Source organism: Saimiri boliviensis, chromosome 15 (assembly GCF_048565385.1).
Source record: "Saimiri boliviensis isolate mSaiBol1 chromosome 15, mSaiBol1.pri, whole genome shotgun sequence".
NCBI lineage: Eukaryota > Metazoa > Chordata > Mammalia > Primates > Cebidae > Saimiri > Saimiri boliviensis.
In genome coordinates, this window is record NC_133463.1 from 55,608,963 (window position 1) to 55,634,203 (window position 25,241).

Below are 25,241 nucleotides of genomic sequence, written 5' to 3' on the forward strand. Positions count from 1 at the left end.
TCTTTTGCCTTATTGATTTAGAGTAAAGGAAATTGTTCTCTTCACTTCAATTTTTTAGTAAGTCCATTTCTACTTGTGCCCAGGCATAATGAATATTCGCCAGAGTTTTAAAAGATATAATGCCTGATTTACTATTAGGAAGTGTATTAATTGATTACTTTTATTTTATGCACAACATCAGCTCCAATAAGCCTTTGTTTGCTTTTGTAGAAAATGGAGAAAATGTCAGTACCAAACTTCTGGAGTTGTACAAATCAAAAAAGAGCATTTGAGTGAAATGATTACCTCAATAGACAACATGTAAACCACTAATACTGTTTTAGTATTTGTAGTCGTACTAGTGGTGAGGGTGTGTGAAAAACTCATCCTAAATTTCCCAAGACTTTTCAGTTTTAGCACTGAAAGTACAGCCTCCTGGGAAACCTTTCAGTTCCAGAAAAACCAGGATGGTTGTTCACCCTAGGGTTGGTAATATTTGGAAACAAAGCTAAATCTAAATATTGGCTCTGCCTTCTGCCATCCACCAGCAATTTGACCTAAGGGATATTATTTAATTTTTCAGTTGCCATTTTCTTGTCTGAAAATATATATGAGGACTAGGTCAGTAAGGGAAGTGCCTAACAAAATCTCTGCACAAGTAGCATAAATAGTAGTACCCTTATTTTGTCTCTCTAAAATGTGTTTATTGGCTTCCTTCTGCGTACAGAATTAAGCACAAAAAGTTTTACCTAATACGTCACATATTTTCAAATCTGTTTATAACCTGCCCTGCCAGATACATATTCTATTATGTTCTTTCCATTTATCAATTACAATATTAATCATAATTATGATTATGATAGATCATTTTCTAGTGCTTTCTACATAACGAAAAGAGTGTTAAAGACGTTACAAGAACATTAACCAGAGTCCCAGACCTCCCATTTCCTGCACACTTGACTTTCTTATAGACTGTTCAGCCTTTGCCCACACTATTTCCAGCATCTGCACATTCTTCCTGTTTATGTTTTAAAATCCTGCCTGAATGTTGCCTCTGCTATGATGTGTCTGTCCCTAGACTCCAAAGGACAGGAGTTTTTCTCTTTCCCTCATTGACCCCAAAACAATTTACATATGTCTTAGCACTTCTTACCATGTACTTTCCACATTATGTTAAATATTTTTAATGTATCTGTATCCTTCACCAAAAAAGACTTACATTCCTAGCAGAAAACACAGGATTGAGTTTGCTTGTTTGTGAAATGAATGGAAGATTATGGTTTGGACTAATCAATTGATTTACTTTATATTAGAAGATTCTCTAAAGAATGAAAATGATCACTATCTATTTTTAATATTATCTATGAAATTATTATAAAAAGCTAATTTGCTGTGTAGAAATTCATAGGATTTTATGAACTATGAAACAGGGTGATTAAATATTTTTAAATAATTATGTTTCATAAAATTAGACAATCCAGGAAAAATAGGCCAGGGGCCTGTTTTGAAATCTATTATTTAAAGTCAGAAAAGAGTGGATGTTACAAATAAGGTCGCTGACTGCCCCCTGCATGAGTTTCCTGGATTGGTGGACTCCCTCCTCCGACTTGTTCTGCCTGTGCTTGGAGAGCTGCAGATCCTTTGCGTTGTTTTCTGTTTTGTTTTGTTTGAGACAGAGTCTTGCTCTGTCGCCCAGGCTGGAGTACAGTGGTGTCACCTCGGCTCACTGCAACCTCTACCTCCTGGGATCAAGCAATTCTCCTTCCTCAGCCTCCCAAGTAGCTGGGATTACAGACATGCACCATCACACCTGGCTAATTTGTGTATTTTTAGTAGAGATGGGATTTCACCATGGTGGCCAGTCTGGTCTCAAACTCCTGACCTCAAGTGATTCACTAATTTCAGCCTCCAAAAGTGCTGGGATTATAGGAGTGAGCCACCACGTGTGGCCACCAGATCCTGATGTATGGATTTGTCTCTCAGTCTGGTAGTAAAAGGAGACCAAATATGCCTCATTAAGACCTAATGTTTAATTGGATTTGGATAACTATTCTTTCCTATAGAACAAGTTTGTTTCCCTTCTAATTCTATTTTGAAAGTGGAAATAAAAAATAATGGTTCATCAGACTGATAATAATAGGGATAACTTGATAACATTTTGTCTATATTAAAATACATATAGAATATAAATCACATCTTTTCACAAGGCTTTTAGATAACTGCTTCGTGGTTATCCTTGCCAACTATTAAGATACACAGTTGAAAAATTAAGACTTCATGATGAATCAAAATATAAATATTAAAGATCAATGTGCTAGAATGTGTTATACTTGATTTCATTATACTTTATACTCTTTGTTTTAATATTTGAAGTATTTTATTGTTTCAGACTTCTTTTTAAATCCATCATGGTTGATTTTCCCATTAAATTGCTTTTATATTATAAATGTAAAAACTATTTTATGGTAGTTTTTACGTTTATAATATAACTGACATTTTAAGAATGGGTCAACATTCATTTTTATGCATAATTTTCAGTATGGCTTTGCAGTTAACAATGGATTGGTATATAATGTGCTATCATTGTTGTCATGAGGTGGGTGGAATGGCTTTTGCAGATTCCTTAAAGATTTGAAATCACCAGATAATGTGGAACTCCTCAAGTGAATACTTGTTAATGCCAATTTTGGAAATTTGTGATAGCATACATATATCATGAGGAAAAGTCCCGGAATGGGCTGAGATCTGTTTGGGAGGATCATATCTAGGTGAAAATTCAGTTCAAAAATTACCTTGAGACTCTTGTATTGTACTCTGTGCTGTGGTTTCATGATGTTTGATATATAGAACATGGGCTGGAGAATAATAAAAGTGAATGCCAGTTTACTGTGACTCATCAGGAAACACAGTCTTGCTGAGACATACTTATTTCCTCCCCAGTTTATTTCCAGCCATGTAAATTTATCAACAGAGTTTTACAGATAGATAATTTGGATGCCAGACAGCCAAAAATTGTGAATATTTTGAGCCTTATATTTAACATGTACACTGAAAATACTTTGTTGGAATTATAGCAGTTGTCTCTGTGCTTCTGTGGTTCTCAGAGCAAAGGATGTCATGCTTTAGTTGCTCTGCATTTGAATTTATTCACGATTCCTCTTTTACAGTCTTTCTGGAGACAATGTAGGTCCATCATTAGCATCATTATTATTTCAGTTACAGTGAGAGTACATATCCACACTTAGGGGGTTGGGTAGATTTCATTATTCATTCAGAATAAGTTCTTACTCTAACATAAATGTTGCTCAGGACAGAGCTTTGAAATGGATCCTGATTCTTTAAATTCTTTCCTGTCTGTTTCAGGAAATAGTGAGATCCTGTTGATAGTAAAGTACAATGTGTCTAAAGTTCACTTCTAAACACTCTGCTCTTTGCAATGAAAGTCATCTGCATTCTCTTTATAATTCAGAGCCACAAGAGATCTGTCTAATCTTGGAGATCTGATCCAGTATCATTTAGGGAAAAAAAAAAAAACTTGATAATATTTCTACCATTCAGATTAGTGAAAGCAGTAAAGCTTTACAGCTTCTGTCGTCTTAAAAAGATATCATGAGACAGGGGAATAAGGACTTGGATTATGGTTTGGGAGATTTAGTTGTTTGTAAAAATAAAATGATTAGTACAGTTATTATTCAAGTTTTTAATCAACGAAAGCAAATGGCATCTGTTTGTTATCATTCTTTCTACAGAAGACAAAGGCTCAGGTCCCAATGGTGCTGACGGCTGGTCCCAAGTGGTTGCTGGATGTGACTTGGCAAGGAGTGGAAGACAACAAAAACAACTGCATTGTGTACAGCAAAGGTAAATGCAAGATCATTTCTCTCTCTCTTTGGAAGTATTAAAACCTGAGCAGGGCAAAACAGCACCAGAAGAGCAGGAATGGAAGTAGAAAGTATAATTTGATCCTCTCTCTTCCTTTTTCCCAACTGAGTTCCTCTAATAGGTGCTTTCAGTAAAGCCGCCTGTTTTTTGTTTTTTGTTTTTTGTTTTTCTGTATAACATAAAACAAAAAGTGTCATACCACTAATTACTTAGTGCTTTGCAAATTTACCTCACCCTGTATTTGAGTGGCTTGACTAATATCTTTTCTTGCTGTTAGTATCATTGATAGCCAGTGTTGATGAAACCCCAAATTCTCCTTTTAGACATCTATCAAAAAGTAAAATCCTTCTGAAATTTAGCAATTTGTGTCAAGGTGCACAGTCCAAGAGGCACTACATTCCAGCCAGTTGCCCGAAGTCATGAATGATTCCAGCTATTGCTGGAAATGAAACCTTTGCAAAGATAGAATTCTTCCTCATGTTGATTTCTGAAGGGCAGGAGACAGACACTAAAGAGGACGCTGATGACTTGCAGGGCATTGCCTTTGATTTGCTCAGTGTGACATCAACCCAGACTGCGTCATGTAGCTACGCCCTGGCTACAAAGGAGCCACAGCTCCATAATGGCACATCATGGGCTGACTCTCCATAGTATAGGAACTTCCTCATGTGTGGTGTAGGTTGGGGCACTTTTTTACACATTCAAGTCTTGGGCCTAGTTCTGTACTCTCACAGTAAAATCCCTAATCTCACTTCTTCATAAATATTGCAAAACCTTGTGCTTCTCATGTTTAATTTCTCTTGGCTTTCTTTTTAAACCAAATAGACCTACTGAGATCAAAGATGTATTTGCACATTGAACCTAGAAACCGTAAAAGCATACAAGGGAACAAGCAAATAAGCACCCCTATCAATATATTAACGTATAAAACACTAATCGTAACATCAAAGACTGTTAAAAACTTGCTAGAAACAATTACAACTTGTTCCTATAATCATTACAATTTGTACACTTATAAGAGGATTGCCTCTAAACTACCATAAGCCTTTGAAAGTTGAAACACCGGAAAGAGGGAATTTGCAAACTAAAAGAAAACAATCTGCACACCAGGATCTGATTATACTCCTTTTCCTTCTATAATTACTTGTCCCATACCCACTAATTTTCTAACTTGAAATACCTGTGGTATGCTGGTGGGAGCTCTCAGCTGAAAGGGATGTGAGATTTTCTCAGAATATGCCAATATAATCTATCAAAGTGAAAAGAAATAGTATAGGGAATCAGTTTGCCAATGCCCACATTCAGAATACAAAAGATGCCTTGGAAAGTAGGACCACTTGTTGGGGATAGATTTCTGTTGTACAATATTTTATCTTCATTGTAGCAATATAGTATGGGGGAAACATGGCAACAGCTGGTCCCCTGTTATGATCCAAATTCATTGTGATTTTAAATCACCTATTCTTTTATTAGAGATCATTGTTATATATTTTCAGTATTCTTTATCTAAATTGTTTAGGACCAGAGTGTTTCAGATTTCAGAATTTTTTCAGATTGGAATATTTGTACGTACATAATGAGGTATCTTGGATATGAGACCCAAGTCTAAACATGTAAGTCATTTATGTTTCATAAACGTAAAATACACATAGTCTAATGGTAATTCTATTCAATATTTTTATAATTTTGGGCATGAAACAAAGTTTTGACTATAACTCATTGCATGAGGTAAGTTGTGGAATTTTTAACTTGTAGCATCATGTTGGTGATCAAAAAGTTTTGGATTTTGGAGCATTTCAGATTTTGGAATTTTTGATTAAGGATGTCAAAGCCGTATAACAGAATTGGAATTCTATATTCAGTGGCGTATGCTAACTTTTGCAAATTTATATGTTTATGGATGGCTATACCTTCCATCTTCTTGCAATAAACAACTTGGAGTAGTTAATAGCAGTTTATTGATTAATTTCAGTAGTTAACTGGTAAAGCATGCACTGAGTTCAACTATGTACATTGTACATTGAAGATAATAGCCACCATTTATTGGGCACACTTTGAATTCTCTTTATGCTCCCATGCCACATTATATGTGATTCTCTCATTGCTCTCTATTACCTTTTTTCATGATCATGAATATACAGTTTATGTGTCCAAAAAAGGAGTAAGAAAGTTAGCTATGATTGCGTGCCTTTTCAATCTGCTTTATGTTTACTGAGGTCATAGATTGTGTCTTAGTCACCTTTCTATTCCTGACCTGGCATGCTACCTGTACAAGAAAAGAACTAAATAAATGTTGGTTGGTTGATCAGATAAATGATGAATGGTTGCCAGACACTGTAGTAGACACTTCACATAATATGATGATGAACTGTATGAATTGCTGCTATTCAATAATTTTTTTCACCTATAAAGGGTAATTTGGCATTGTTCAACTTACAAGAACAATTGGTTTTGCAGTTCAAATGTCAGAACTGTAATAACTACTATATATGCTTTTTAAAAATTAATCTTTATTTAATAGCTCCTGTGAGATAATCAACAGACTATCCCATTTTACAAAGGTAGATAAAAGATGGGTAAATAATTTGCCATGGTCACATGGCTTAAAAATGATTGAGTGGGATTCAAGCATACATTTGTTTAACTTAGGGTTGGAGTGATACAAACCTGAATATGTTCTGTCTGCATTAAGCTTCAAAACAACTCAATGAAATCGATAGTGTTTTCTCATTTTACACCTATGACTTAGAGAGGTATGATTGCCCATGATAATGGAGAGCTAACTACCTCTACATAAATCTACGTCTTGACAGCTCCAGATTCTGTGCTCCTTGAACCACATGACTCAGCCTTTTCCTTTGCCACTGTTAAATGATGAGTAATGATCAAAACCACTCAGGCTTTTTATGCCTAGAAATCACAAAATGTGTAAAGTGTGACATTTCAAAAAAAAATGCATTTCCGGGAAACCTAAGATTAAAGAAAAAGCCTCATTACCAAATAATCATTTATCGTAGCCCTTTTGAAAACTCACAATGCATGCTAATATTCATGATCTAGAATTCTGCAGTAAAAAATGCAAAAGCAAAAAAACTCTGATTATTTGCATTTCAACATATATTGTTGTTTCTCTGCTTTGCTCCAGACTCTCCTTTGATCTTCTACCTGGGCTTTAGAGGCCTGAAACTAATTTCTAGTATTCAGAGTGCCTTTAGAGGGAAGAGAAAGCTCACCCAGAGCATGTTCCAAAATTGTGTCAATAATTTAATATTCTTGGATTTTACTCGGGATTATTTGGATCATGGAAAATATGACCCCTGGAAGCACTCCTACTCCTATCCAAACACCCTGGATTCTGGAGTCTTCTGTCTCCACAATCTGTACATACAATAAGCCTCCTCAAAGCAAAAGCGTTTTGAAGATGGAAGGGTTTGGCAATTTAGACTGAACAAGTGTTAACTTGAACCTCTATAATGTTTGTGGCATTTGCATAATGCCTATGTTATTTAGTAATTGGGCCTCTTTTGTTTTCAAGTGACAGAAATCTATCTGAAATTAGCTTCTGACAAAAAAGTGTGTGTGTGTGTGTGTGTGTGTGTGTGTGTGTGTGTGTGTGTGTGTGTAGTGGGGTAGATGGGTTCATCTGCTCATGTAACTGAGAGTCCAGGGGTATTCTGGATGTCAGGGACTGCTTGATTCAGTTGCTCAAACTTTGTGTCCAGACTGTCTCTCTCTATCATCTAGCTTTTCTTTCCTGTGTGGGCATCATTCTCAGATAAGTGGTGGGGAGGTCCGGGCTTACTTCACCAGCATAACTTGTGTAAAAAGAGAGCTTTTCTGGGGTTTGATTGAGCACATCACATACCATCCCCTGAACCAATTAATCACGATGACTCTCCCTGGCAGACCATAGTTAGCCTGGGGCCTAAAAGGGAAATTAAGCCCACATGAGCCACTGAAATGGAGGCGAGGTAGTTCCCTAAATAAAACCCAGGTTATGCTGCCACAAAAGATTGTTTGCTTGTTGGGCCAACATCCATGCCCTCAGGTGTCACAAATTATTCCAAACATCTAAAAAGCTCTCATGGACAATGAAAATTAAATTCCTGATGCCACAATTGTATTTATTTGTTTTCTTCCTAAGAAACTAAACTACTTATAAACTCAATGCCAAATCGTTTTTATAGGACCTGGCTATCTTAGAGCATATTAGTATCTATTTACAAATAGAAGATAAATTGCAGATGTGTAACATTTTGCAAAAATGCCTTGACTGGGATTTTTGATAGTGTTTTCTTATGGTGTGAAAATAGGCGCATTTAATGTGTAACTATTACCATCTAGGAGGCATACTTGCTTCCCACGGTATTCCTAAATGTAGGCTAGTAACACAATTAAATATGACTATAAAGCTTTCATTGTCAGGGTGTCCACTGAAATAATTATTATAAAATACAATTATATTCTATCACTTAGTGCTACTTGATAGATTGCCATCATTTTGTTTTATGAAAAAATTTAAAAGTATGGCAGTTGGCATTAACATTCTAATCTGATGTATGTTGTTCCTGCCTCACCTACCCCTTGTCATTCCAGAAAGTAATTAGGTCATCCAGACATTGATGGACCAGACCTGTTGGGTCGTCTGTTTTATGCCATTATTCTCAACAGACTCCAGATAATTCTAATTTACTTATCTCAGTGGAAAAATACTAAAAAGCATCATGCTGAAGTTAAAAGGAGCTTTGCTGGAGAGTAGGGTGAGCAAAGGCCTGCCCACTTACTCCCAAAATCCACTGTCTGTTGAGCACTGATGATCTACTTCTTTACCTTCCCTTATTATCTGCTATCTACTGTTTGCAAAGTATGGTAACCTTTTCATATGAAAAACAAATAGGGTACTTAGAATTTTATGTTTTGAAGGTATTAAAAATTACAGCTTTAGCATCTTTCATGTGGGTTTAATCACTCAGCTTCAAATTTGTGATAATTACACTATTTAGTTTTTCAATTTTCATGTAGTTGTTATTTCAAAGTAATCACATTCTCTAGGTCTCCACATTAAGAAAATAAACACTGTCAATCAAGAGAGTGGAAAAAAGTATCAGCTAACCCTCACTCTCACCTCAACAACAGAATATTTCTTTATATGTGAAGGAACAGTATCATTGTAAAAATCTGTATTTCATATGTAACCTTAGACAAATCATTTTCCCACTCTAATCCTGATTTCCTCAGCTGTTAAAAATGGAATAGCAATGGCTATCAGGCAGGATTTTTGTGAAGCACCCATTTACATGATTGCAGAGGTTGTGATCAATATTATATTGCTGAATATCTTACAGATAGCTTTTGTGGTCATAAGTAAGTACACATTGAGAAAAAGCCAGGCCTCCATGTTGGTGTCAAGCATATAATGATGTCATATTTATAGCAAAGACTTCTGTAAGTCTCGTTCAGTCACTTTGAACCCTTTGCAGACATCTGTGTCACATAATCAGAGACCTGAAGGCTAAATGTGAGCATATTACTGGATTTTTTTTCTTGGTCATGTGATACTTTTATTTTAGTGTAAGTCTTATATACAGTGCTAATATAAAGATGAAAATGATATTATTAATACTAATAATAGCGATTACCATTTATTAAGCTTTGTTCCATTCCAGACACTGTTCTAATCACTTTAATACATTTTTTGCTTACAATTACAACAAATTCATGATATCTAAACAGTACTTTCCCCATTTTATAGATGAATAAACTTAGGTTTAGATGGGTTAAGTAAGTTCAAATGATGATATGGGGATTCAATCTTAAGCTTGTTGACTTCAGTTCCCCATTACACAATTGACAAAATTTTGGAAGATGCTATTTACTGAGCCAAGGTTACAGATTATTGCCTTTCTTTGCAAATTTGCATACATGTTTATTAGCAATTTTTTTTCCATTCTTTGGCTTGACTTTAAAGGGATTGTTCTAAAACTAAAACAGTAGTAGCAGTAATAGTTTATCCTCATTTCTTTGTTGCTTCTAAGACCACAGCAATTTCAAATCATGTAGACAAGTGCACAGCAATCTCAAAAATCATGCTATGATAGTCTTCAAAGTTTTGATTTTGCAGGTTTGCACAAATTTAACCATGAAATTAATTAATTTAACCATTTTTGAATGTCTTTTATGTCCAACGGCCTATACTAGGCACCATTGAAATAATGACAGAAATTTTAGTATGATTTAGTTTGGGTGAATAACTTTCTCCACACTCTCCAAATTAAGTTTTCAAAGCAAAAGTCTTTTATTATAAAGACTCTTGTAAAAGTCCAGACCATGTTCCACCTTAACATAGATGATCTGTTGCATGTTACTAGAATTTTCAAACAATAGCTTTGTCTAATGTGGCAGCCAATTTTCAAAGTAGCCTAAAAGTTATATGTTTAACTTTACCTAGAGGGTATAATGTCATGTAAATAATAAACTAATTTAAGAGGAAAAATTTGCATTAGTATTTTATGCATTTATTTAACTAGTCAGTAATTCATAGAAAATGTATAACCATTGTCTAATTTTACAGTATTTTTGAAAGAGGGTGAGTGCCTGAACTAAATATTTAGCAGTGGGAATTATAAAATCATAAGGCGATTAAGTTAGCTAGTCGCAGAATTCCAATATTGCTTTTTAAATGACTTCAGGATATAGGAGGTACTAAGGTTATTATCTGTTATCAGGAATACAGTGGAATTGTACAACTGGATAATAACCAAACAAACTGACACAATGTAAAATTACATTATCAGTGTGTTAAAACAAAATTGCGCCCTAAAGGAGTCCACATGCCAGCTCAGAGCTGCAGTGTAATTATGCTTAACTCTGATAATTAAAATACAACGGAGATCAACAGAATCATTTTCATTAAGAAAATTATTAATGATGGTGGTATAACAGTAATTGATTGCAGAGCACCACAGGATAACGCGATGCCAAAAACCCATGTTTCATGAACATCTGAGGCTTTTTCTGGTTACGTTCTATTAATATTTTGAGGAGTGAGCAATTTAGTATTTCATTTCTAGGAATATGTGACTGTAAAAATGGCTGCTTTTAAAAAACCACAGTTTTGATTCAAGTTGTCATTTCTAAGGGGTTCTTAAGGTCAAGACAAGTGACCCCACTAGTGACTGCATTATTTACAGTAGAGTTGTCTGTTGCAAATTGCAGAATGACAGCAACTTCAGTAAGCATTGAGCCTTGTGTCATTTCCATTTCTTACTAGGCGTTTGCTGTTTTTACAGTTATATTAGTGATTTATTGATGTTATTTCAGTCTGGGTCTAGGTGTACTGAATAGTTTATTGTCTTTAGTTAGTACTACTATATACTATATGATATGAAAAATACATTTGTTTTATATGAACATCACTGTGAATTTCCTTAATGAAATGTTGGTAAATAGCCCTGCACAATAATACCACTAATTACCTTGGTGGATTAGATGTGCTTTCCTATTTTGGAGAAAAAAATATCCTGAACCACCCTGGATCCGTGCATAAATGAAGCTTCTGTCTCTTAGGGGTAGAAACCCAGTTAGAATGTTGGCAAATGATAAGAACTAAGAATATATCAGTTTTATAAGTATAAAAATGAGAAATGAAGAGTGGGGTCTTTTGAGAGGTGACTCACTAGTATTCAGGGATGTAGCTTGTCATTCAAAGAGATAGATGCTAATCTTGAAAGCTACCCCCAAAAGTATCTTTGTCAGTTGAAATGAGGGACAACTCTTTAGGGTCGATTTTTTCCAGGGCAAGATACTGAGAATAGTTTTTAAAACACTGTATTATATAAGATAAATCTAAGTGAAAAAAGGCAGAATATGTGGTTTTGTGCCTAACATGATTATATTTAAAAAGTATATGTACAGGAAAACACACCAGAGAGAAACAGTATGAAATTATAAAGATATTTCTGTTAAAGTTGCAAGACTTAGGGAGATTTTTGGTATCCTTTCTCATAATTTTCTTCACTTTGATTTTTTACTTATATAATTTAAGAAAAATTTTTGCATTTGAAAATCATTCTTTGTCTTAACCGCATTCTTACTCTTCTTTTTATATAACCCAGCTAAAACAAAGAAATCTTTGCCTTATCCACAAAGTGTCCCTCATCCACCAAATTTAAATTATCTCCTAGTGATATAATTACTTTTCTTTAGTAATTCTGTGAAAGTCCTGACACTGTTTTTCGTAAGATAATTTTCCAAATAAAATATACATAACTGATCACATGCTCCATCCATGATATGGCCCAGTTGTTATCAGGAGTACAAATGAATGTGAGACACTCCCCCAGGCTTAAGAAGCTTATTGAAAGAGCTTACTTGATGAAAGATGTATAATACTGAATTTAGTCTTATACAATCAAGCAATGTTCACAGAGATGTGGAATTTTCATTGGATATTGAAAGTTGAGTATCAATTTGAGTAATGGGTGAAGGCTTTTCAGGAGGTCAAAATGTGTGCCTAAAAGCTCTTAGGCTATGATGCATCCAGTGTGTTCATGTGTATATCTGTTCAATTTAGTTAAAGCAGATAATTTACAGATGAGACCATTGAGGAGCAAGCCTCCAAAAGTTTCTGAGAGCCATGTTGTGGACACACTTGAGTGCTCATTCTGAAAACCTTAGCATGGAAGCAGTGGAGAGCTGCTGACATTTTTAGGGCCATATGATGAGATCGAGATTTTAGTAAGATTATTCCATCAAAAGTTAAGCATAGGTCCATCCATTAACAAAACCAAGACTTACATATCATGGAAATAACGGTATTACACACCTCTAGAAAATATTAGTAGTAAACCATCTGCCTTACTCCACTCATTACCAGACTTCAACAATTTTTCAACAGCAAATGAACCTCCAATCCACTCACTTCACCACCATCACTTTCCTATCAGCCCCTGCTGTGCTCACTTCCAGGTTACCTGATATGGATTCCATGGGTCTGTTATTCTATTCTCTTTCTTAGACTCCCTTACCTTTCTCTCTCTCTTTTTGATCTTTACTGGCCGGGTAATTCCTCCTTCTTGTTAATCCAGCTCTCCACTTTCTCCTGGCCACATCCGAGCAGCAGAAATTAGGTAAATTGTATTTGTGAAGTGCCCAGAATAGTGTCTGGTCCACCGTGAGTACTATATAAACGTATGGTCAAAATAAAGCAAATGAATTATTACCAATACCAACAACAACAACAAAAACTAGTTTATTTGACCACAAGGAGATGTGAGCCCTCAGTTTATGTGGTTTGACAATCAAAACTTGTTGTCCCAATCAGTCTTCAAATCAATATTCAAGATGACTATTTCAGACTTTGTACTCCCCAAATATTTAACATCCTCTGTTAAATAATGTCTTTACTTTTTATTTCATAAAGAAAATGAGGAAGTGGTAGCATATATAATACTCCAGGGATCGCAATGGACTGATTACAAGTGGACTGATTGATTTATAATGCAGAGCCAAATCTGGCCCATAATCCATTTTTGTAAGTAAAGTTTTATTGGAACACAGCCATGGCAATTTGTTTATACATTGTCTATGGCCACTTTCACATTGTAACATCAGGGTTGAGTAGTTGGAATAGAGACAATCTAGCTTATAAAACCTAAAATATTATGTGGTCCTTTGCAGAAAAACTTGCCAATTCCTGAACTAAACCTACAAACTTACTAACTTAGCTTTATATGATCTGCTCCTGGATGCCTGTAGCTTCTCTTTCTATTACTTTTTAGCTACTTTGTTCCACTTACGTGGGCTCCTTGCTTTTGCTTAAAAATATAAAGAATGACACTATCTCAGGGCCTTTACACTGTTCTCTGGCTCTGCATTGCTCCCTCTATGACCTCTTTTTTTCCTTTTTTTTTTTTTGTTTTTAAGACAGAGTTTTGCCATGTTGGCCAGGCTGGTCTCAAACTCCTGGCCTCAGCCTCCCAAAGTGCTGGGATTTCAGGCATGAGCCACCACACCCGGCTCTCTCTGCCTTCTTTCTGAACGCTCCCTAGATGTTGCCTCCCAAATTGTCTATCTAAATGGTCTGCCTAACTACCCTGTCTAAAATACACACACTCTCTCTCTCACTTACTCTCTCACTTGCTCCCCACACCTCCATCACCACCATTTCTCTCTTCTCTCCTCCTCCTCTGTATCTATCAGTTCAGGAAACTGTAACAAGACAGCATAGACTGGGTGACTTAAACAATAAATATTTATTTCTCATGGTTCTGGAGACTGGGAAGTCCAAGATCAAGGTGCTGGCACCTTGAAACTCCACACCTGGTGGGAGCTCTCTTCTGGGTTTGTGGATGGGCGCCTTCTTGCTGTGTAGTCACAAAGTAGAGTAGTAGATAAAGAGATTCCCTCTTGCTTTTCTTCTTATATGTACACCCATCCCATCATGAGAGCTCCACCCTCATGAACTAATTGCCTCACAAAAGCCTTGCCCCCTAATGCCATGGAAATAATGGTGCAGTTACAGTTCCAACATATACATTTGCAGTTACAGTTCCAACATACACATTTGGGGAGAGACAAGCATTCAGTTGATAACCTTGATACTTTATTATTGACTAAAGAATTTTAATGTCAGCTTTTTAGCCCTAAAATGGGAATTCTATAAGGACAGGGATTTTTTTTTTCTGATTTTTAAACAGTGCATGGCACATAGTAGGTGTTCAATGAATATTTTTGAATGAAACAAGTAGATAAACCAATAGGATGCAGTTTAAAAAAAAAAACAGAAAGCTATGATGTCTGTTTAATAATAGACTTTTACAATACTCTTCTTGACTTTCTTTGACTTTCTGCAGTACCCTAAAACTTTATTATTTAACTTTGTTCCTATCACATTTATAATTTAGAAGAGGTCTTTCTTATTTTCTGACTGTTCCCTTGTTCAACATCTTGCTATTTTTATGTGAAGATTCTTCTTTTGTCTCTGAAGATAGAAACTGGAGGACATTTGGGAAAGTGTCCTGTGCATTGTTTCTTTTTTCTTGCCTACTCTGTTCCCTGCATTTAATGTTGAAACTTTCCTCAAATGGCTTGAGAGACATGGATGTCTGCTTTTTATTGTAAGGGAAGGACACTGTCAACTGAAGAATGACAAAGTTCATAAATTTGGAAAGGAGAGCTTTATTTCTTATAAAGGGTTGCAGCTGGCAGGATGACCATTCTAACAGGCTAGGAAGCATAGCCTACAGCTAGAAGCCAAAAAACAGATACTTTGAGAATGGGAAGAATAAGACAGGGATTTATGCTGATCGAGATGGTGAAATAGACATAAGTAATAGGAGGAATATTTATGAAAGGAGAAACATGCACATGCACAAATGAGCTTCATGACTCTCTAGGGGACCCATGTTCAAAAAAAAGGTGGCATTAGCATGATCCATGGGGGGAGTTTTTGGCTCTTTGGTGTTAAAAGGTGAAACAGAGGACATGAAAACCCTCACTGACATCCTCCACAGACGAGCCAGAACTGCTCTGTGGTCAGTGGTCTCCCATCCAGAAGGAATGCTGTTCAGTTGTTTTGTCAAAACTGCAAAAGGGAGAGGCAGTATCAGGTGGTTGGTTGATACCTGTTTAACCCTAGGGAAGAAAACCTAATGACAATTAGCACTGGGGGGTATGATGGGGCATATCTCACTTCCTATCCTGTCATAGCCAGGAACTCAGTTATGAAGGTTTCTACAGGGTCCCCTTGGCCAAAAGGAGGTCCGTTCAATCTGCTGGCAGACATAGGATTTCATTTTTTATTTCTCAATACTAAAGGCTGCATGGGAAAGCAGCATGAGTGGGCAGGCAGGGCTTATCAACTGGAAGATTTTGCATAGGATCATAGGCTGAGGATAATCAGCAAATGAGGTCCCCAAATGTTTTGATCTCAGCATGCTTAAATTCTCCAGAGAATAGTAGTCTCAGATTTATGAACCTTGCAGCCAGCATTCTGAAGGAGAGTGGGACCTGTGCTGGGGAAGTCTTCTCTCACTGTTGAGATTGTAGATGATCCCTTCTTCTTCTTCTTCTTCTTCTTCTTCTTTTTTTTTTTTTTTTTTTTTTTGAGACGGAGTTTCACTCTTGTTACCCAGGCTGGAGTGCAATGGCGCGATCTCGGCTCACCGCAACCTCCGCCTCCTGGGTTCAGGCAATTCTCCTGCCTCAGCCTCCTGAATAGCTGGGATTACAGGCATGCGCCACCACGCCCAGCTAATTTTTTGTATTTTTAGTAGAGACGGGGTTTTACCATGTTGACCAGGATGGTCTCGATCTGTCGACCTCGTGATCCACCCGCCTCGGCCTCCCAAAGTGCTGGGATTACAAGCTTGAGCCACCGCGCCCGGCCGATGATCCCTTATTCTTCTAATTCACATGTTACATTAGCATCTGCCTTTGCTGAGCCTGTGTCCCTGGAACTAAAGCCTCTGTATTTCACTTTTCCTGAGATTAAACCTCCATCTCCTAACAGAGTTGGAAGGGGATGTAACTTAGCTCTATAGCAAAAGACTGGGCCTGAAGGATAAGAGCTTCCTCCTCAGAATGCCGGTCCACGTTTTAGCTCCACTGCTCATCCTCCCTCTCAAGGTACCAGATGCCTTTACTTTCTGATCTGATTTTTGGATTCTGAAGAATAAATCTGCTTGCTTCTTGTTGGCCTGAGGCTCTTCAAGTACTTGGATTTCAGGTTTCTGTGCTCTGCTGTGTCATGAATCACTCCATCAATTTTCTAGCTTCCAATATTTTGTTGACTTCTATTGTATACTCTGCCCTGTCTCTTTCCCCTTATCACCTTCTTTTCTTCTTTACTGTCATTTTAGTAAAAGGGAGTAGAAATAAATACATGCAGTCAATTCATGACTAAAGTGCAATCATTCACTTCCTTAATAGGAAGCCCTCTCTGCTCTTTTCTTATGCAAGCTTCTGCAAAGCTTTTGGCCCTCATTTCTGGGACTTTAATTCCAGCATCTTCTTTATTGCTCAGTTTTTGTCTTCAAAACTCCACTGAAGTGGCACTTACAGGTCTCCTGTAGTCTACTTGTTGCCAAGTTTTCATCACTCTGGGCTTGATCTAGTCATCCCTTTCCCTGCCGAGTGACAAGTCTCTCCATCACTGTCCATCCACTAAATGTTGTCATTCTTTAGTTTTCTTTCTCCTCATTTATGTATTTTCCCTTGACTACCTCATTTACATGTTTTAACTACTCAATGCCTGAGAGCCTCATTTGTCACTTACCTCACCCAGAAAGTCTATGTTCCAATGATACTCAATTGTTTAAAATTTCTCCACATAAATTAGCTGGATGTGGTGGCAGGTGCCTGTAATCCCAGATACTCAGGAGGCTGAGAAAGAAGAATTGTTCGAACCTAGAAAGTGAAGGTTGTAGTAAGCTGAAATCATGCCACTGCATTCCAGCCTGGGTGACAGAGTGAGACTCCATCTCAAAAAAAAAAAAAAAAAAAAGAAAAGAAAAGAAAAGAAAAATTCCATCTGTCCCTTGCTTGCTTATAGCTACCTTTGTACATCATATTTCCTTTGCCTGATAACCTTCTCACCATCTTTGTCATTTTAAACTAGTACCATTAAAGATTTAGTGTGTATCAATGCCTCTAAAAGGCCTTGTTTACCCCATCCCCAAAAGAAGAAAGATCCACCCCAGGCTGAGTATTGTACCAAGCTGGATGTAAACACCTCAAAGGCATTGATTCAGTTTTTCACCTCTGTACCTCTGCACCCAGCACACAGTATACACCCACTGAATTTTGAATTATTATGTAATGAGATTTATGATGCCTCATTCAACAGAGTAAACTCTAGTGTTTCTTGATCGAAATTACTCATGTGGAAATTACTCATGTGGAAATCATTTGTAATGCTGGTACCCACAATGCCATTCTACAACGTCTAGAAAAGTGTCACATTCCTTAGGGAGATTTAAAAAATGCTAGAGAATCTGGATGAAGAGGATTTCTTTGGAATCTTGCATTTATACATAGCACATATTATGATGCATCAGTCAGCATGGCAGTGTACGCAAGAATTTTAAGCAGTTAAAACCTCGGGCCGGGCGCGGTGGCTCAAGCCTGTAATCCCAGCACTTTGGGAGGCCGAGGCGGGTGGATCACGAGGTCAAGAGATCGAGACCATCCTGGTCAACGAGGTGACACCCCGTCTCTACTAAATATACAAAAAATTAGCTGGGCATGGTGGCGTGTGCCTGTGATCCCAGCTACTCAGGAGGCTGAGGCAGGAGAATTGCCTGAACCTGGGAGGCGGAGGTTGCGGTGAGCCGAGATCGCGCCATTGCACTCCAGCCTGGTTGACGAGTGAAACTCCGCCTCAAAAAAAAAAAAAAAAAAAAAAAAAAAAAAACCTACGTAGCTGCAAAAGATGTTGTCAAACCATAGGGTTTGGTTTGGCATCTTTGCATAGCAGCCATGCCAAGACATTGGCTCACTATTACTGACCGGTTCTTTTTGGACCCACTTTACAGGTAAATAGTAACAGTATCTGTCTTCAACTCTTTACTGGGGAAAAGTCCATCAGAAACTTCTACTCTTTGCTCTAATACCTGAAATTGGAGGCTTTTCATTTTACCACTAATGTATAAATCAAACTGTTTTTGAAGGGTATTTTTAAAATGAAAAAAGTCACCTTACAGTAGTACTTCAAAGAAGACGTATTCTAATTAGGCCATCTGCGGTCTGTCAAAACTGTCAGAGAGCAGTGGGGTCAACCAAATAGTATGTCACAGTGTTGCAAGCAAGAGTAGTCCAATCAAGGAAATGAATCAGAAATACATAGATAAGCTGTTTCCATCTATTTATTTATGTATTCTATCTACCCCCCACTGAAATTCAATGACAGTAAATTAAGCCAGTTTTTCCTTTAGAAATCTAGTCCTTGTCTTCATTGTCTGTATCCATTGTCAGTAAAGATTTTCAGGAATGATTACTCTCGAGTTCAGCTACTTTTAGTTTGTGCGGTCTTTCAAGAAATGGACGTTTCAGAGGTATATTATAAAACCTTAACATTTTCTGAATGTTTATCAAATATTTATAATGAGGAATTTAAGGTTCTATAATTAATTTTCTCAAATGAGTAATATATTACATTTCTGTTCACCTCTCTCCCAAAAAAGATGTATGTCTGTAAAGTAGCAAATACTCTAGAGTGTCAATTCCAGAACTAATTGTGTTATGTGAATACGGGCTTAAGTAAAAGAGCAGTAATTCTGCAGTGTTGTTGCTGTGGTTTGAGTGTAGATTTCTAGATTCAAGTGTGAAGTTTTTCAATCAAATGTTCTCACCTATCAAATCCAGAATGCCTTGATCTTAACTCTGTGGAAGCAAATAAAGTGGTCTGTGAAGGAAATTTAGGAGAAACAATAGCTTAGTTTAGATATTCTTGCATTTTGACTAGAGATACAAATGATGAAGTAAGTAAAAATGTAGCTTAAGAAAATGAACACATTATTTTTATCTATGACTTTATACTTTTTAAGTTAACTATCTCAAGAGAAATTAAAATAATCATTTTATATACATGCAGGAATGAAGCAAACTGATTTAAAAAAAAAAACAAAAACAAAAACAGGCCATTGTATAAAATTTGGACGTGGGGTGTTCTTCAAGTCATTGAAATGGTAATTGAATTCCCACTATATGCCAGGTAGAGAATCTATTAACTTTTTCTAATATGTTCAAGTTATGTTTTACCTTCATTGATACTATGATATAGCTTGTCCATATCTAAATTATCTCCCCTTTTAAAAATTTGACTAATGTCTTGCTACTTAATATGTTATCTTCCAAGCAGCAATATGACATTGGCTTGCTAGAAATGTAAAAGCTCAGTCCCCATTCAGATCTGCTAAATCCCTATCTGCATTTTAATAAGATCCCAGGTGATTCGTGCACAGATTCAAGTTTGGGAAGCCAGGGTCTTGTGATTACTTATGTGATTTTAACAGAAAAGGTACACTATGGGATAGAAACAGTTAAGCCTGTTACATGATGGTGTCATGACTCTCTGGCAGAGACTTGTGAATTTATCTGCACGTTAGAGGCAAATAGAAAACACAGAGCATGAGCATATCATAAAGGAAAAATAAGAATGTTGAAAAGTTCTTCCTTTTTTGTCTTTATACAACAGCTTGCCTGCTATCTTTTTTTTTCTTTTTTTTCTTTTTTTCTTTTTTTTGGCACTCCCCCTCATTCCCACAAATGGGATTATAGAAAAGAAGAGAAAAGAAAGTGCTGCTCTACTCTATTTAATAGGAACATTTGTTGCTGTTTTTCTTCTTCTCTCCAGCACCTCTCATTTTATATTAGGCATTAAATTGTGTACTGTTTCTTTTCATCCTAAAAATGTCCCCACCTGTAGGCCTTCAAATCAATTCATTGCTATTTTGGAAAACAAAATGCTAAATAAGTACTTAGGGGAAACACAGGCCCCTTGACCCTGGGAACTCTCGGGAGACTTGCCTCTGTCATCCTTCCTGAAAGTAAAAGGGGAAAAAAAGAGAATGAAAAAAACAAATTTGCTGAGCCACACATTTCAAGTTGTCGACAACCCCATCCACGAGAAAACAGAAGAAAATATATATGCTCTCTGTCCTGTCAAAAGGCTTTCGCCTTATCTTGAGAGACTGTCAGGGCAGGAACATCAGTGAATGGACAGGAGTCTATTAAATTAATAAGCTGCTGGATGGTGTCTGGAGAGTTATGATGCTCCATAAATCCAGTTTGATCATGGTGGACAAGGTTTAAATCTGCAGACTTCTAATACACATCCAGTTCTTGGATTGGATTTGAAGTTTTGTGCTGGAAACACAGAGATAGTCCTGCAGCATGTGAATTAAGATTTATCCTTCTTTTTTTTTTTTTTTTTTTTTTTTTTTTTTTTTTTTTTTTTGCACTACCTACAAAAATGAAAGCACCTTAGGGATCCTAGCAAATGTTACTGCTGGAAATGAAAGAACTGTTGTCAAGGTGAAACCGTGACCTAGAAGCCTAAAATCAAACCTTGGTCATTCTATTCAGGCAGCTCCATCAGAACCAAGTACAAAAGGTCTGTGTGGAAGGACAGATGCCTGAATGTATCAATAACCTATTTTGTAGTGATGCCTGTCAAATTCTCTTAGTCTATATTTATGACAGAAAGAAAACTAATGGTGTCAGATCGGCCTTATAGTAATAAAAAATCAGAAAATATTTTCTTTACCCCATTAAATAAAGTCCTCTGATACAGCCTCTTCTATGATATAAAATTTATTTGAATTTTTGGCTTTCAACTGCATGAAGCTGAAGAACTTCATTTTAGTACTCAGATGCCCAAATAAACTATTAATTTTAGATTGCAACTTATTTATGTGGTGCTGATAAATAAAGTCCCAGGAATAAAATTTGAATTTGTTTAAAATCATAAAATTATCCTTGCTGAGTTGGATATGACACTGATTTGAAGATTCAAATATGAAATTGTTAATTACATGTTTATTTCATCAAATCTCAATTATAAAGTTAGACTTTATTTTCTTGCATTGAGTATCTTTTCCCCCCAAGGTAGAGTCTTGCTCTGTCGCCAAACTGGAGTGCAGTGTTGCAATCTTGGCTCACTGCAGCCTCTGCCTACTGGGTTCAGGCAATTATTCTGCCTCAGCCTCCCAAGTAGCTGGGACTACAGGCATGCACCACCACACCCAGCTAATTTTTGTATTTTTATTAGAGACAGGGTTTCATCATATTGGCCAGGATGGTCTTGATCTCTGGATCTCGTGATCTGCCTGCCTCAGCCTCCCAAAGTGCCAAGATTATAGGTTTGAACCACTGCACCTGACCAAGTCTTAACATTAGAAAACTCTAGAATGACAGACAATGCTTTGTTATAACCAATGTTCCATGCCAATTTCAACTTAGGAGTCACCATTAAAACACTTTATCATAGAGTCACATAATTCACACAAATCTCTGCTATAACAAGTTAAGTCACAGTAGGGTTCAGAAGAGTGTCTATGGAAGAAGGAAGTTCACCTACAATCAATACACAGTACAAACAAAGACTGTTCTGGACACTGAATCTTTACTGACAAATATTCTATAAAAGCATTATGATTATCCTTGCTTTTATGATATGGCCATTGAGGTTACTGGAGCTTCAATAACTTGTTCAAGGCTTAAAGCTAACAAATAGCACAGCTCAAATTTAACCCACATTTGCTTTTTATTCATTCATTTTTTTTCTGTCTTGCATTAAGTGATTCCTTCATTTATTCAACAGTCATTGATTGTAGGCCTACTAATACATGCCAGGCAATTTTCTAGACACTGGAATGACCAAAACAGACAATTCCTGTACTCATGAACTAATGTTTTTGGTTAAGAGGCCAAAAATAAATAGTAAACTGATTCAAAAGTCAAATTTTCACACATACACACACACACACCCACCCCTCCTTGCCTCCTCTACATAGAACCAACTAAGAAGAGAAAACAAGCAAGTGATTAACTCTCCTGGTTCCTAAAAGTATTTGCTCTTGTGTTTTCTTATTGATTTAGTTTTTTCACTAAAAATCTACAGAATTTTTTAGTGAAAAATTATTTAGATTTTTCTTTTGTAACTTACCAGTACATTTCTAATCATTAAATCCTGTCCTATAACACCAATACAGTGTCTCTTATTGTCAGAGTTTAAATGGATATTTTTATAATTACCTCATGCAGTTCAGTTGTAAATAAATCTCCTCTGTGTCACTGTCTCCCTCCACCAACCACATCAGTATTACGTCCTTAGGCAGGAAATGTTTAAGAAAACAGATGAGTCCCAAACTGTGCCCTACAGGTCAGAAAATTCTGGCTTTGTGAGACGGAGAGGAGGGGTAAATCTGCAAGGCCATGACTCTTAATGGGAACTCCCTGCTTCTGGTTTTTCCAGTTCTATCTTAGAGGCTGTGTCAATAGAAGAATCTCAGCTGCTCTCAAAAGCAGGAAGGAGCCCATTATCTTGTTTGCTTCTGTTGAGATCCTAACAGAACTTTAGAAAATAATATTGAAAAGTTTTGAAAGAATTTTATCTAGTGAACATCCCACAAACAGCAATTACTTGTACTATGATTCCAGATTCTGATTCCAGAATATAGAATACTCGATTCTAGAATTCTAGTCCCAGGAACAAAGAGAGTTGGGAATCAATGCCTGACTAATAATAGAAAGCAATCGAGAAATATTCGGTGGATGAATAAATGCATGTTTTGGCTTCTCTCTTCTCTCTTTCCCTTTTTTGTTGCCCTAGTTTCTTAAGTCTAAAGTTGAAAGAATAGATTGGTTTAGGAAGCAACGAAATAGGTAACAGTTTATATTTAATATACTAATGTTTAAGGAGTGAGATAAGTTGATAGCTTTCTTGCTGTTAATGCTTTTCTGTTCTGCAGAGATTTTTGCATTATAGTGCTAGCCTTGTTTTACATCAGTCATCAGTCATGCCAAACAGAACTGCACTGGAAAAATACATGGGCTCAACATCTAGCCTTCTATACAGATCAACGTCTAGACTTCTATACAGGACACATAAAATATTTGAACTAAAGGGCAAAAAAGGAAAATCATTTGTTGAGCATGTACTTTATAAAGAAATCTTATATGCAGTATCTCCTTGTAGCTACTCTATAAATATTGCTATGATTATTATAGGTGAGGAAACTAAGAATGTATTTTGGCCAATGTTATAAAACTTAAGAAGGATAGAGTCGTGATTTGGATCTAGGTTTGTCCAAGACACGACCTTGCCTACAAATAAAATGATGTTCATTTCCACCCATGCATTTACTTTTTAATCATGTTAAAATTTTACATGCCTACCAAATTAATAAAGCAATTCAGCCCACGGTGGTTTGAACCTAAGCAAAAAAATATTTTGAAAAACACTGAGAGGCAGGAGGCTCATTCATGTTGTTTTGTCTATCAGTCATTATTCTTTTCATTGTTGACCAGTACTTCCGTTGTATGACCATGCCATTGTTTTATCCCTTTTCCAATTGGCGGAAATTTGGGATATTTTCTTTGCATCCACAGCAATGTATTCTTCGAAAGAGGAAAACAGTTTTTATTGAAAGAGTCTGGAAGCCTCTGGTGAGTTATGGCATGAAGTCAGGGGATATTTTGACTGAATGAATTCTGCCAGAAAAGGAAGGACACAGTCAAAATCCTTTGCTTTTGTATTTTGGTGACCTTTGAATCTTATTGACCCCACTCAGTCTTTAGAAATCAAAGCAGACTGTATCACTAGATTTTCCTGTACCTTCAGTCTATCTGTTATCTTTTTGACTGTCTAACCAAAGTGATCCAAAGATGAATGAATTTAAAGATTTTCTAGTGGTCTTGGTGTGTGAATATACATGGACTTCTTCACTTTACAGGTCTTTATTTCTCTTTGTCTTATTAATTGCCTTCCACAAAGCAATAGAGCTATCTTAAAAGAACTTTGAAATCCCTGGATGAAAACAGCCAAAGCCATGAAAAATATCAGCATTATTATACCAGTTAATAGGCAATTGAAGCTATGAAAGGAATAACCAGAAAGACAAATGAATGGCCAAGAGGTAAAACAATCATTTAAAGGAGAAATAATGGGTAACAGTAACCAGGGCTCTGAGAACAGGAATAAAATATATCAGGAGGAGATGGATCTTAAAGGAATGTGGTACACTTAGACTTAATTAGAGGACTGTGAAAATTGACACTTCCACATAATATCAGATAGCTTTGGTAACTCTTTACATGAATTAGTTAAAGCAGTAAGAACAATCTTAGAATATGTTTTGATCGGTATTTTATAGAGGCATATAAACCATTGCCAGAGAAATACATTTTTGAGAAACTTCTCAGAACCCAAATGGCTGATATGTTAAAAAGAAAAAAATAAAACAAATAAATAATAAAATCCTGAGAAACAAGAAATCATGCAGTGAACAGCAATTGGCTGTTATGCCCTAACCTTCAACTCTGAAAGTATGATGAACTAATGTGGTTGATCTGTTAGTTGAAATAAATGTTCAGAAATGTTGGAACGGAAGCACAAGAGACATGAGGGAGTGTGCGGGTTTTCTGGCCAGCCAAAGCATCCACTGATATTAGAAGATGAGCAATTCATTTAAAAATACAAAATCAAATAAATTATTTTTATCATAAAAGTGAGGGGGGTGGCATAAAACAAATATAATTACAGTATTACTAGGTGTTTATAACAACGTTTCTTTTTTTCTTGAAAAGGGCTGTATAGATATTTGCATGGAGTTAAATCACAAGATATATTTAAAACTCTAAAGAATAGAAGAACTCAG

At 36.4% G+C, this 25,241-nt stretch overlaps 1 protein-coding gene across 4 annotated transcripts in view; it reads left to right on the top strand.

The window, feature by feature from the left end:
• The window catches only part of ZFPM2 (zinc finger protein, FOG family member 2), a 477,627-nt gene that overhangs the window by 307,929 nt on the left and 144,457 nt on the right, over positions 1 to 25,241 (top strand). For all 4 annotated transcript variants that reach the window (XM_003938599.4, XM_010349282.3, XM_010349281.3 and 1 more), the window contains one exon: positions 3,729 to 3,840. In XM_003938599.4, the coding sequence (XP_003938648.2) occupies positions 3,729 to 3,840 (112 nt within the window). The remainder of the gene's footprint in view (positions 1 to 3,728; positions 3,841 to 25,241) is intronic.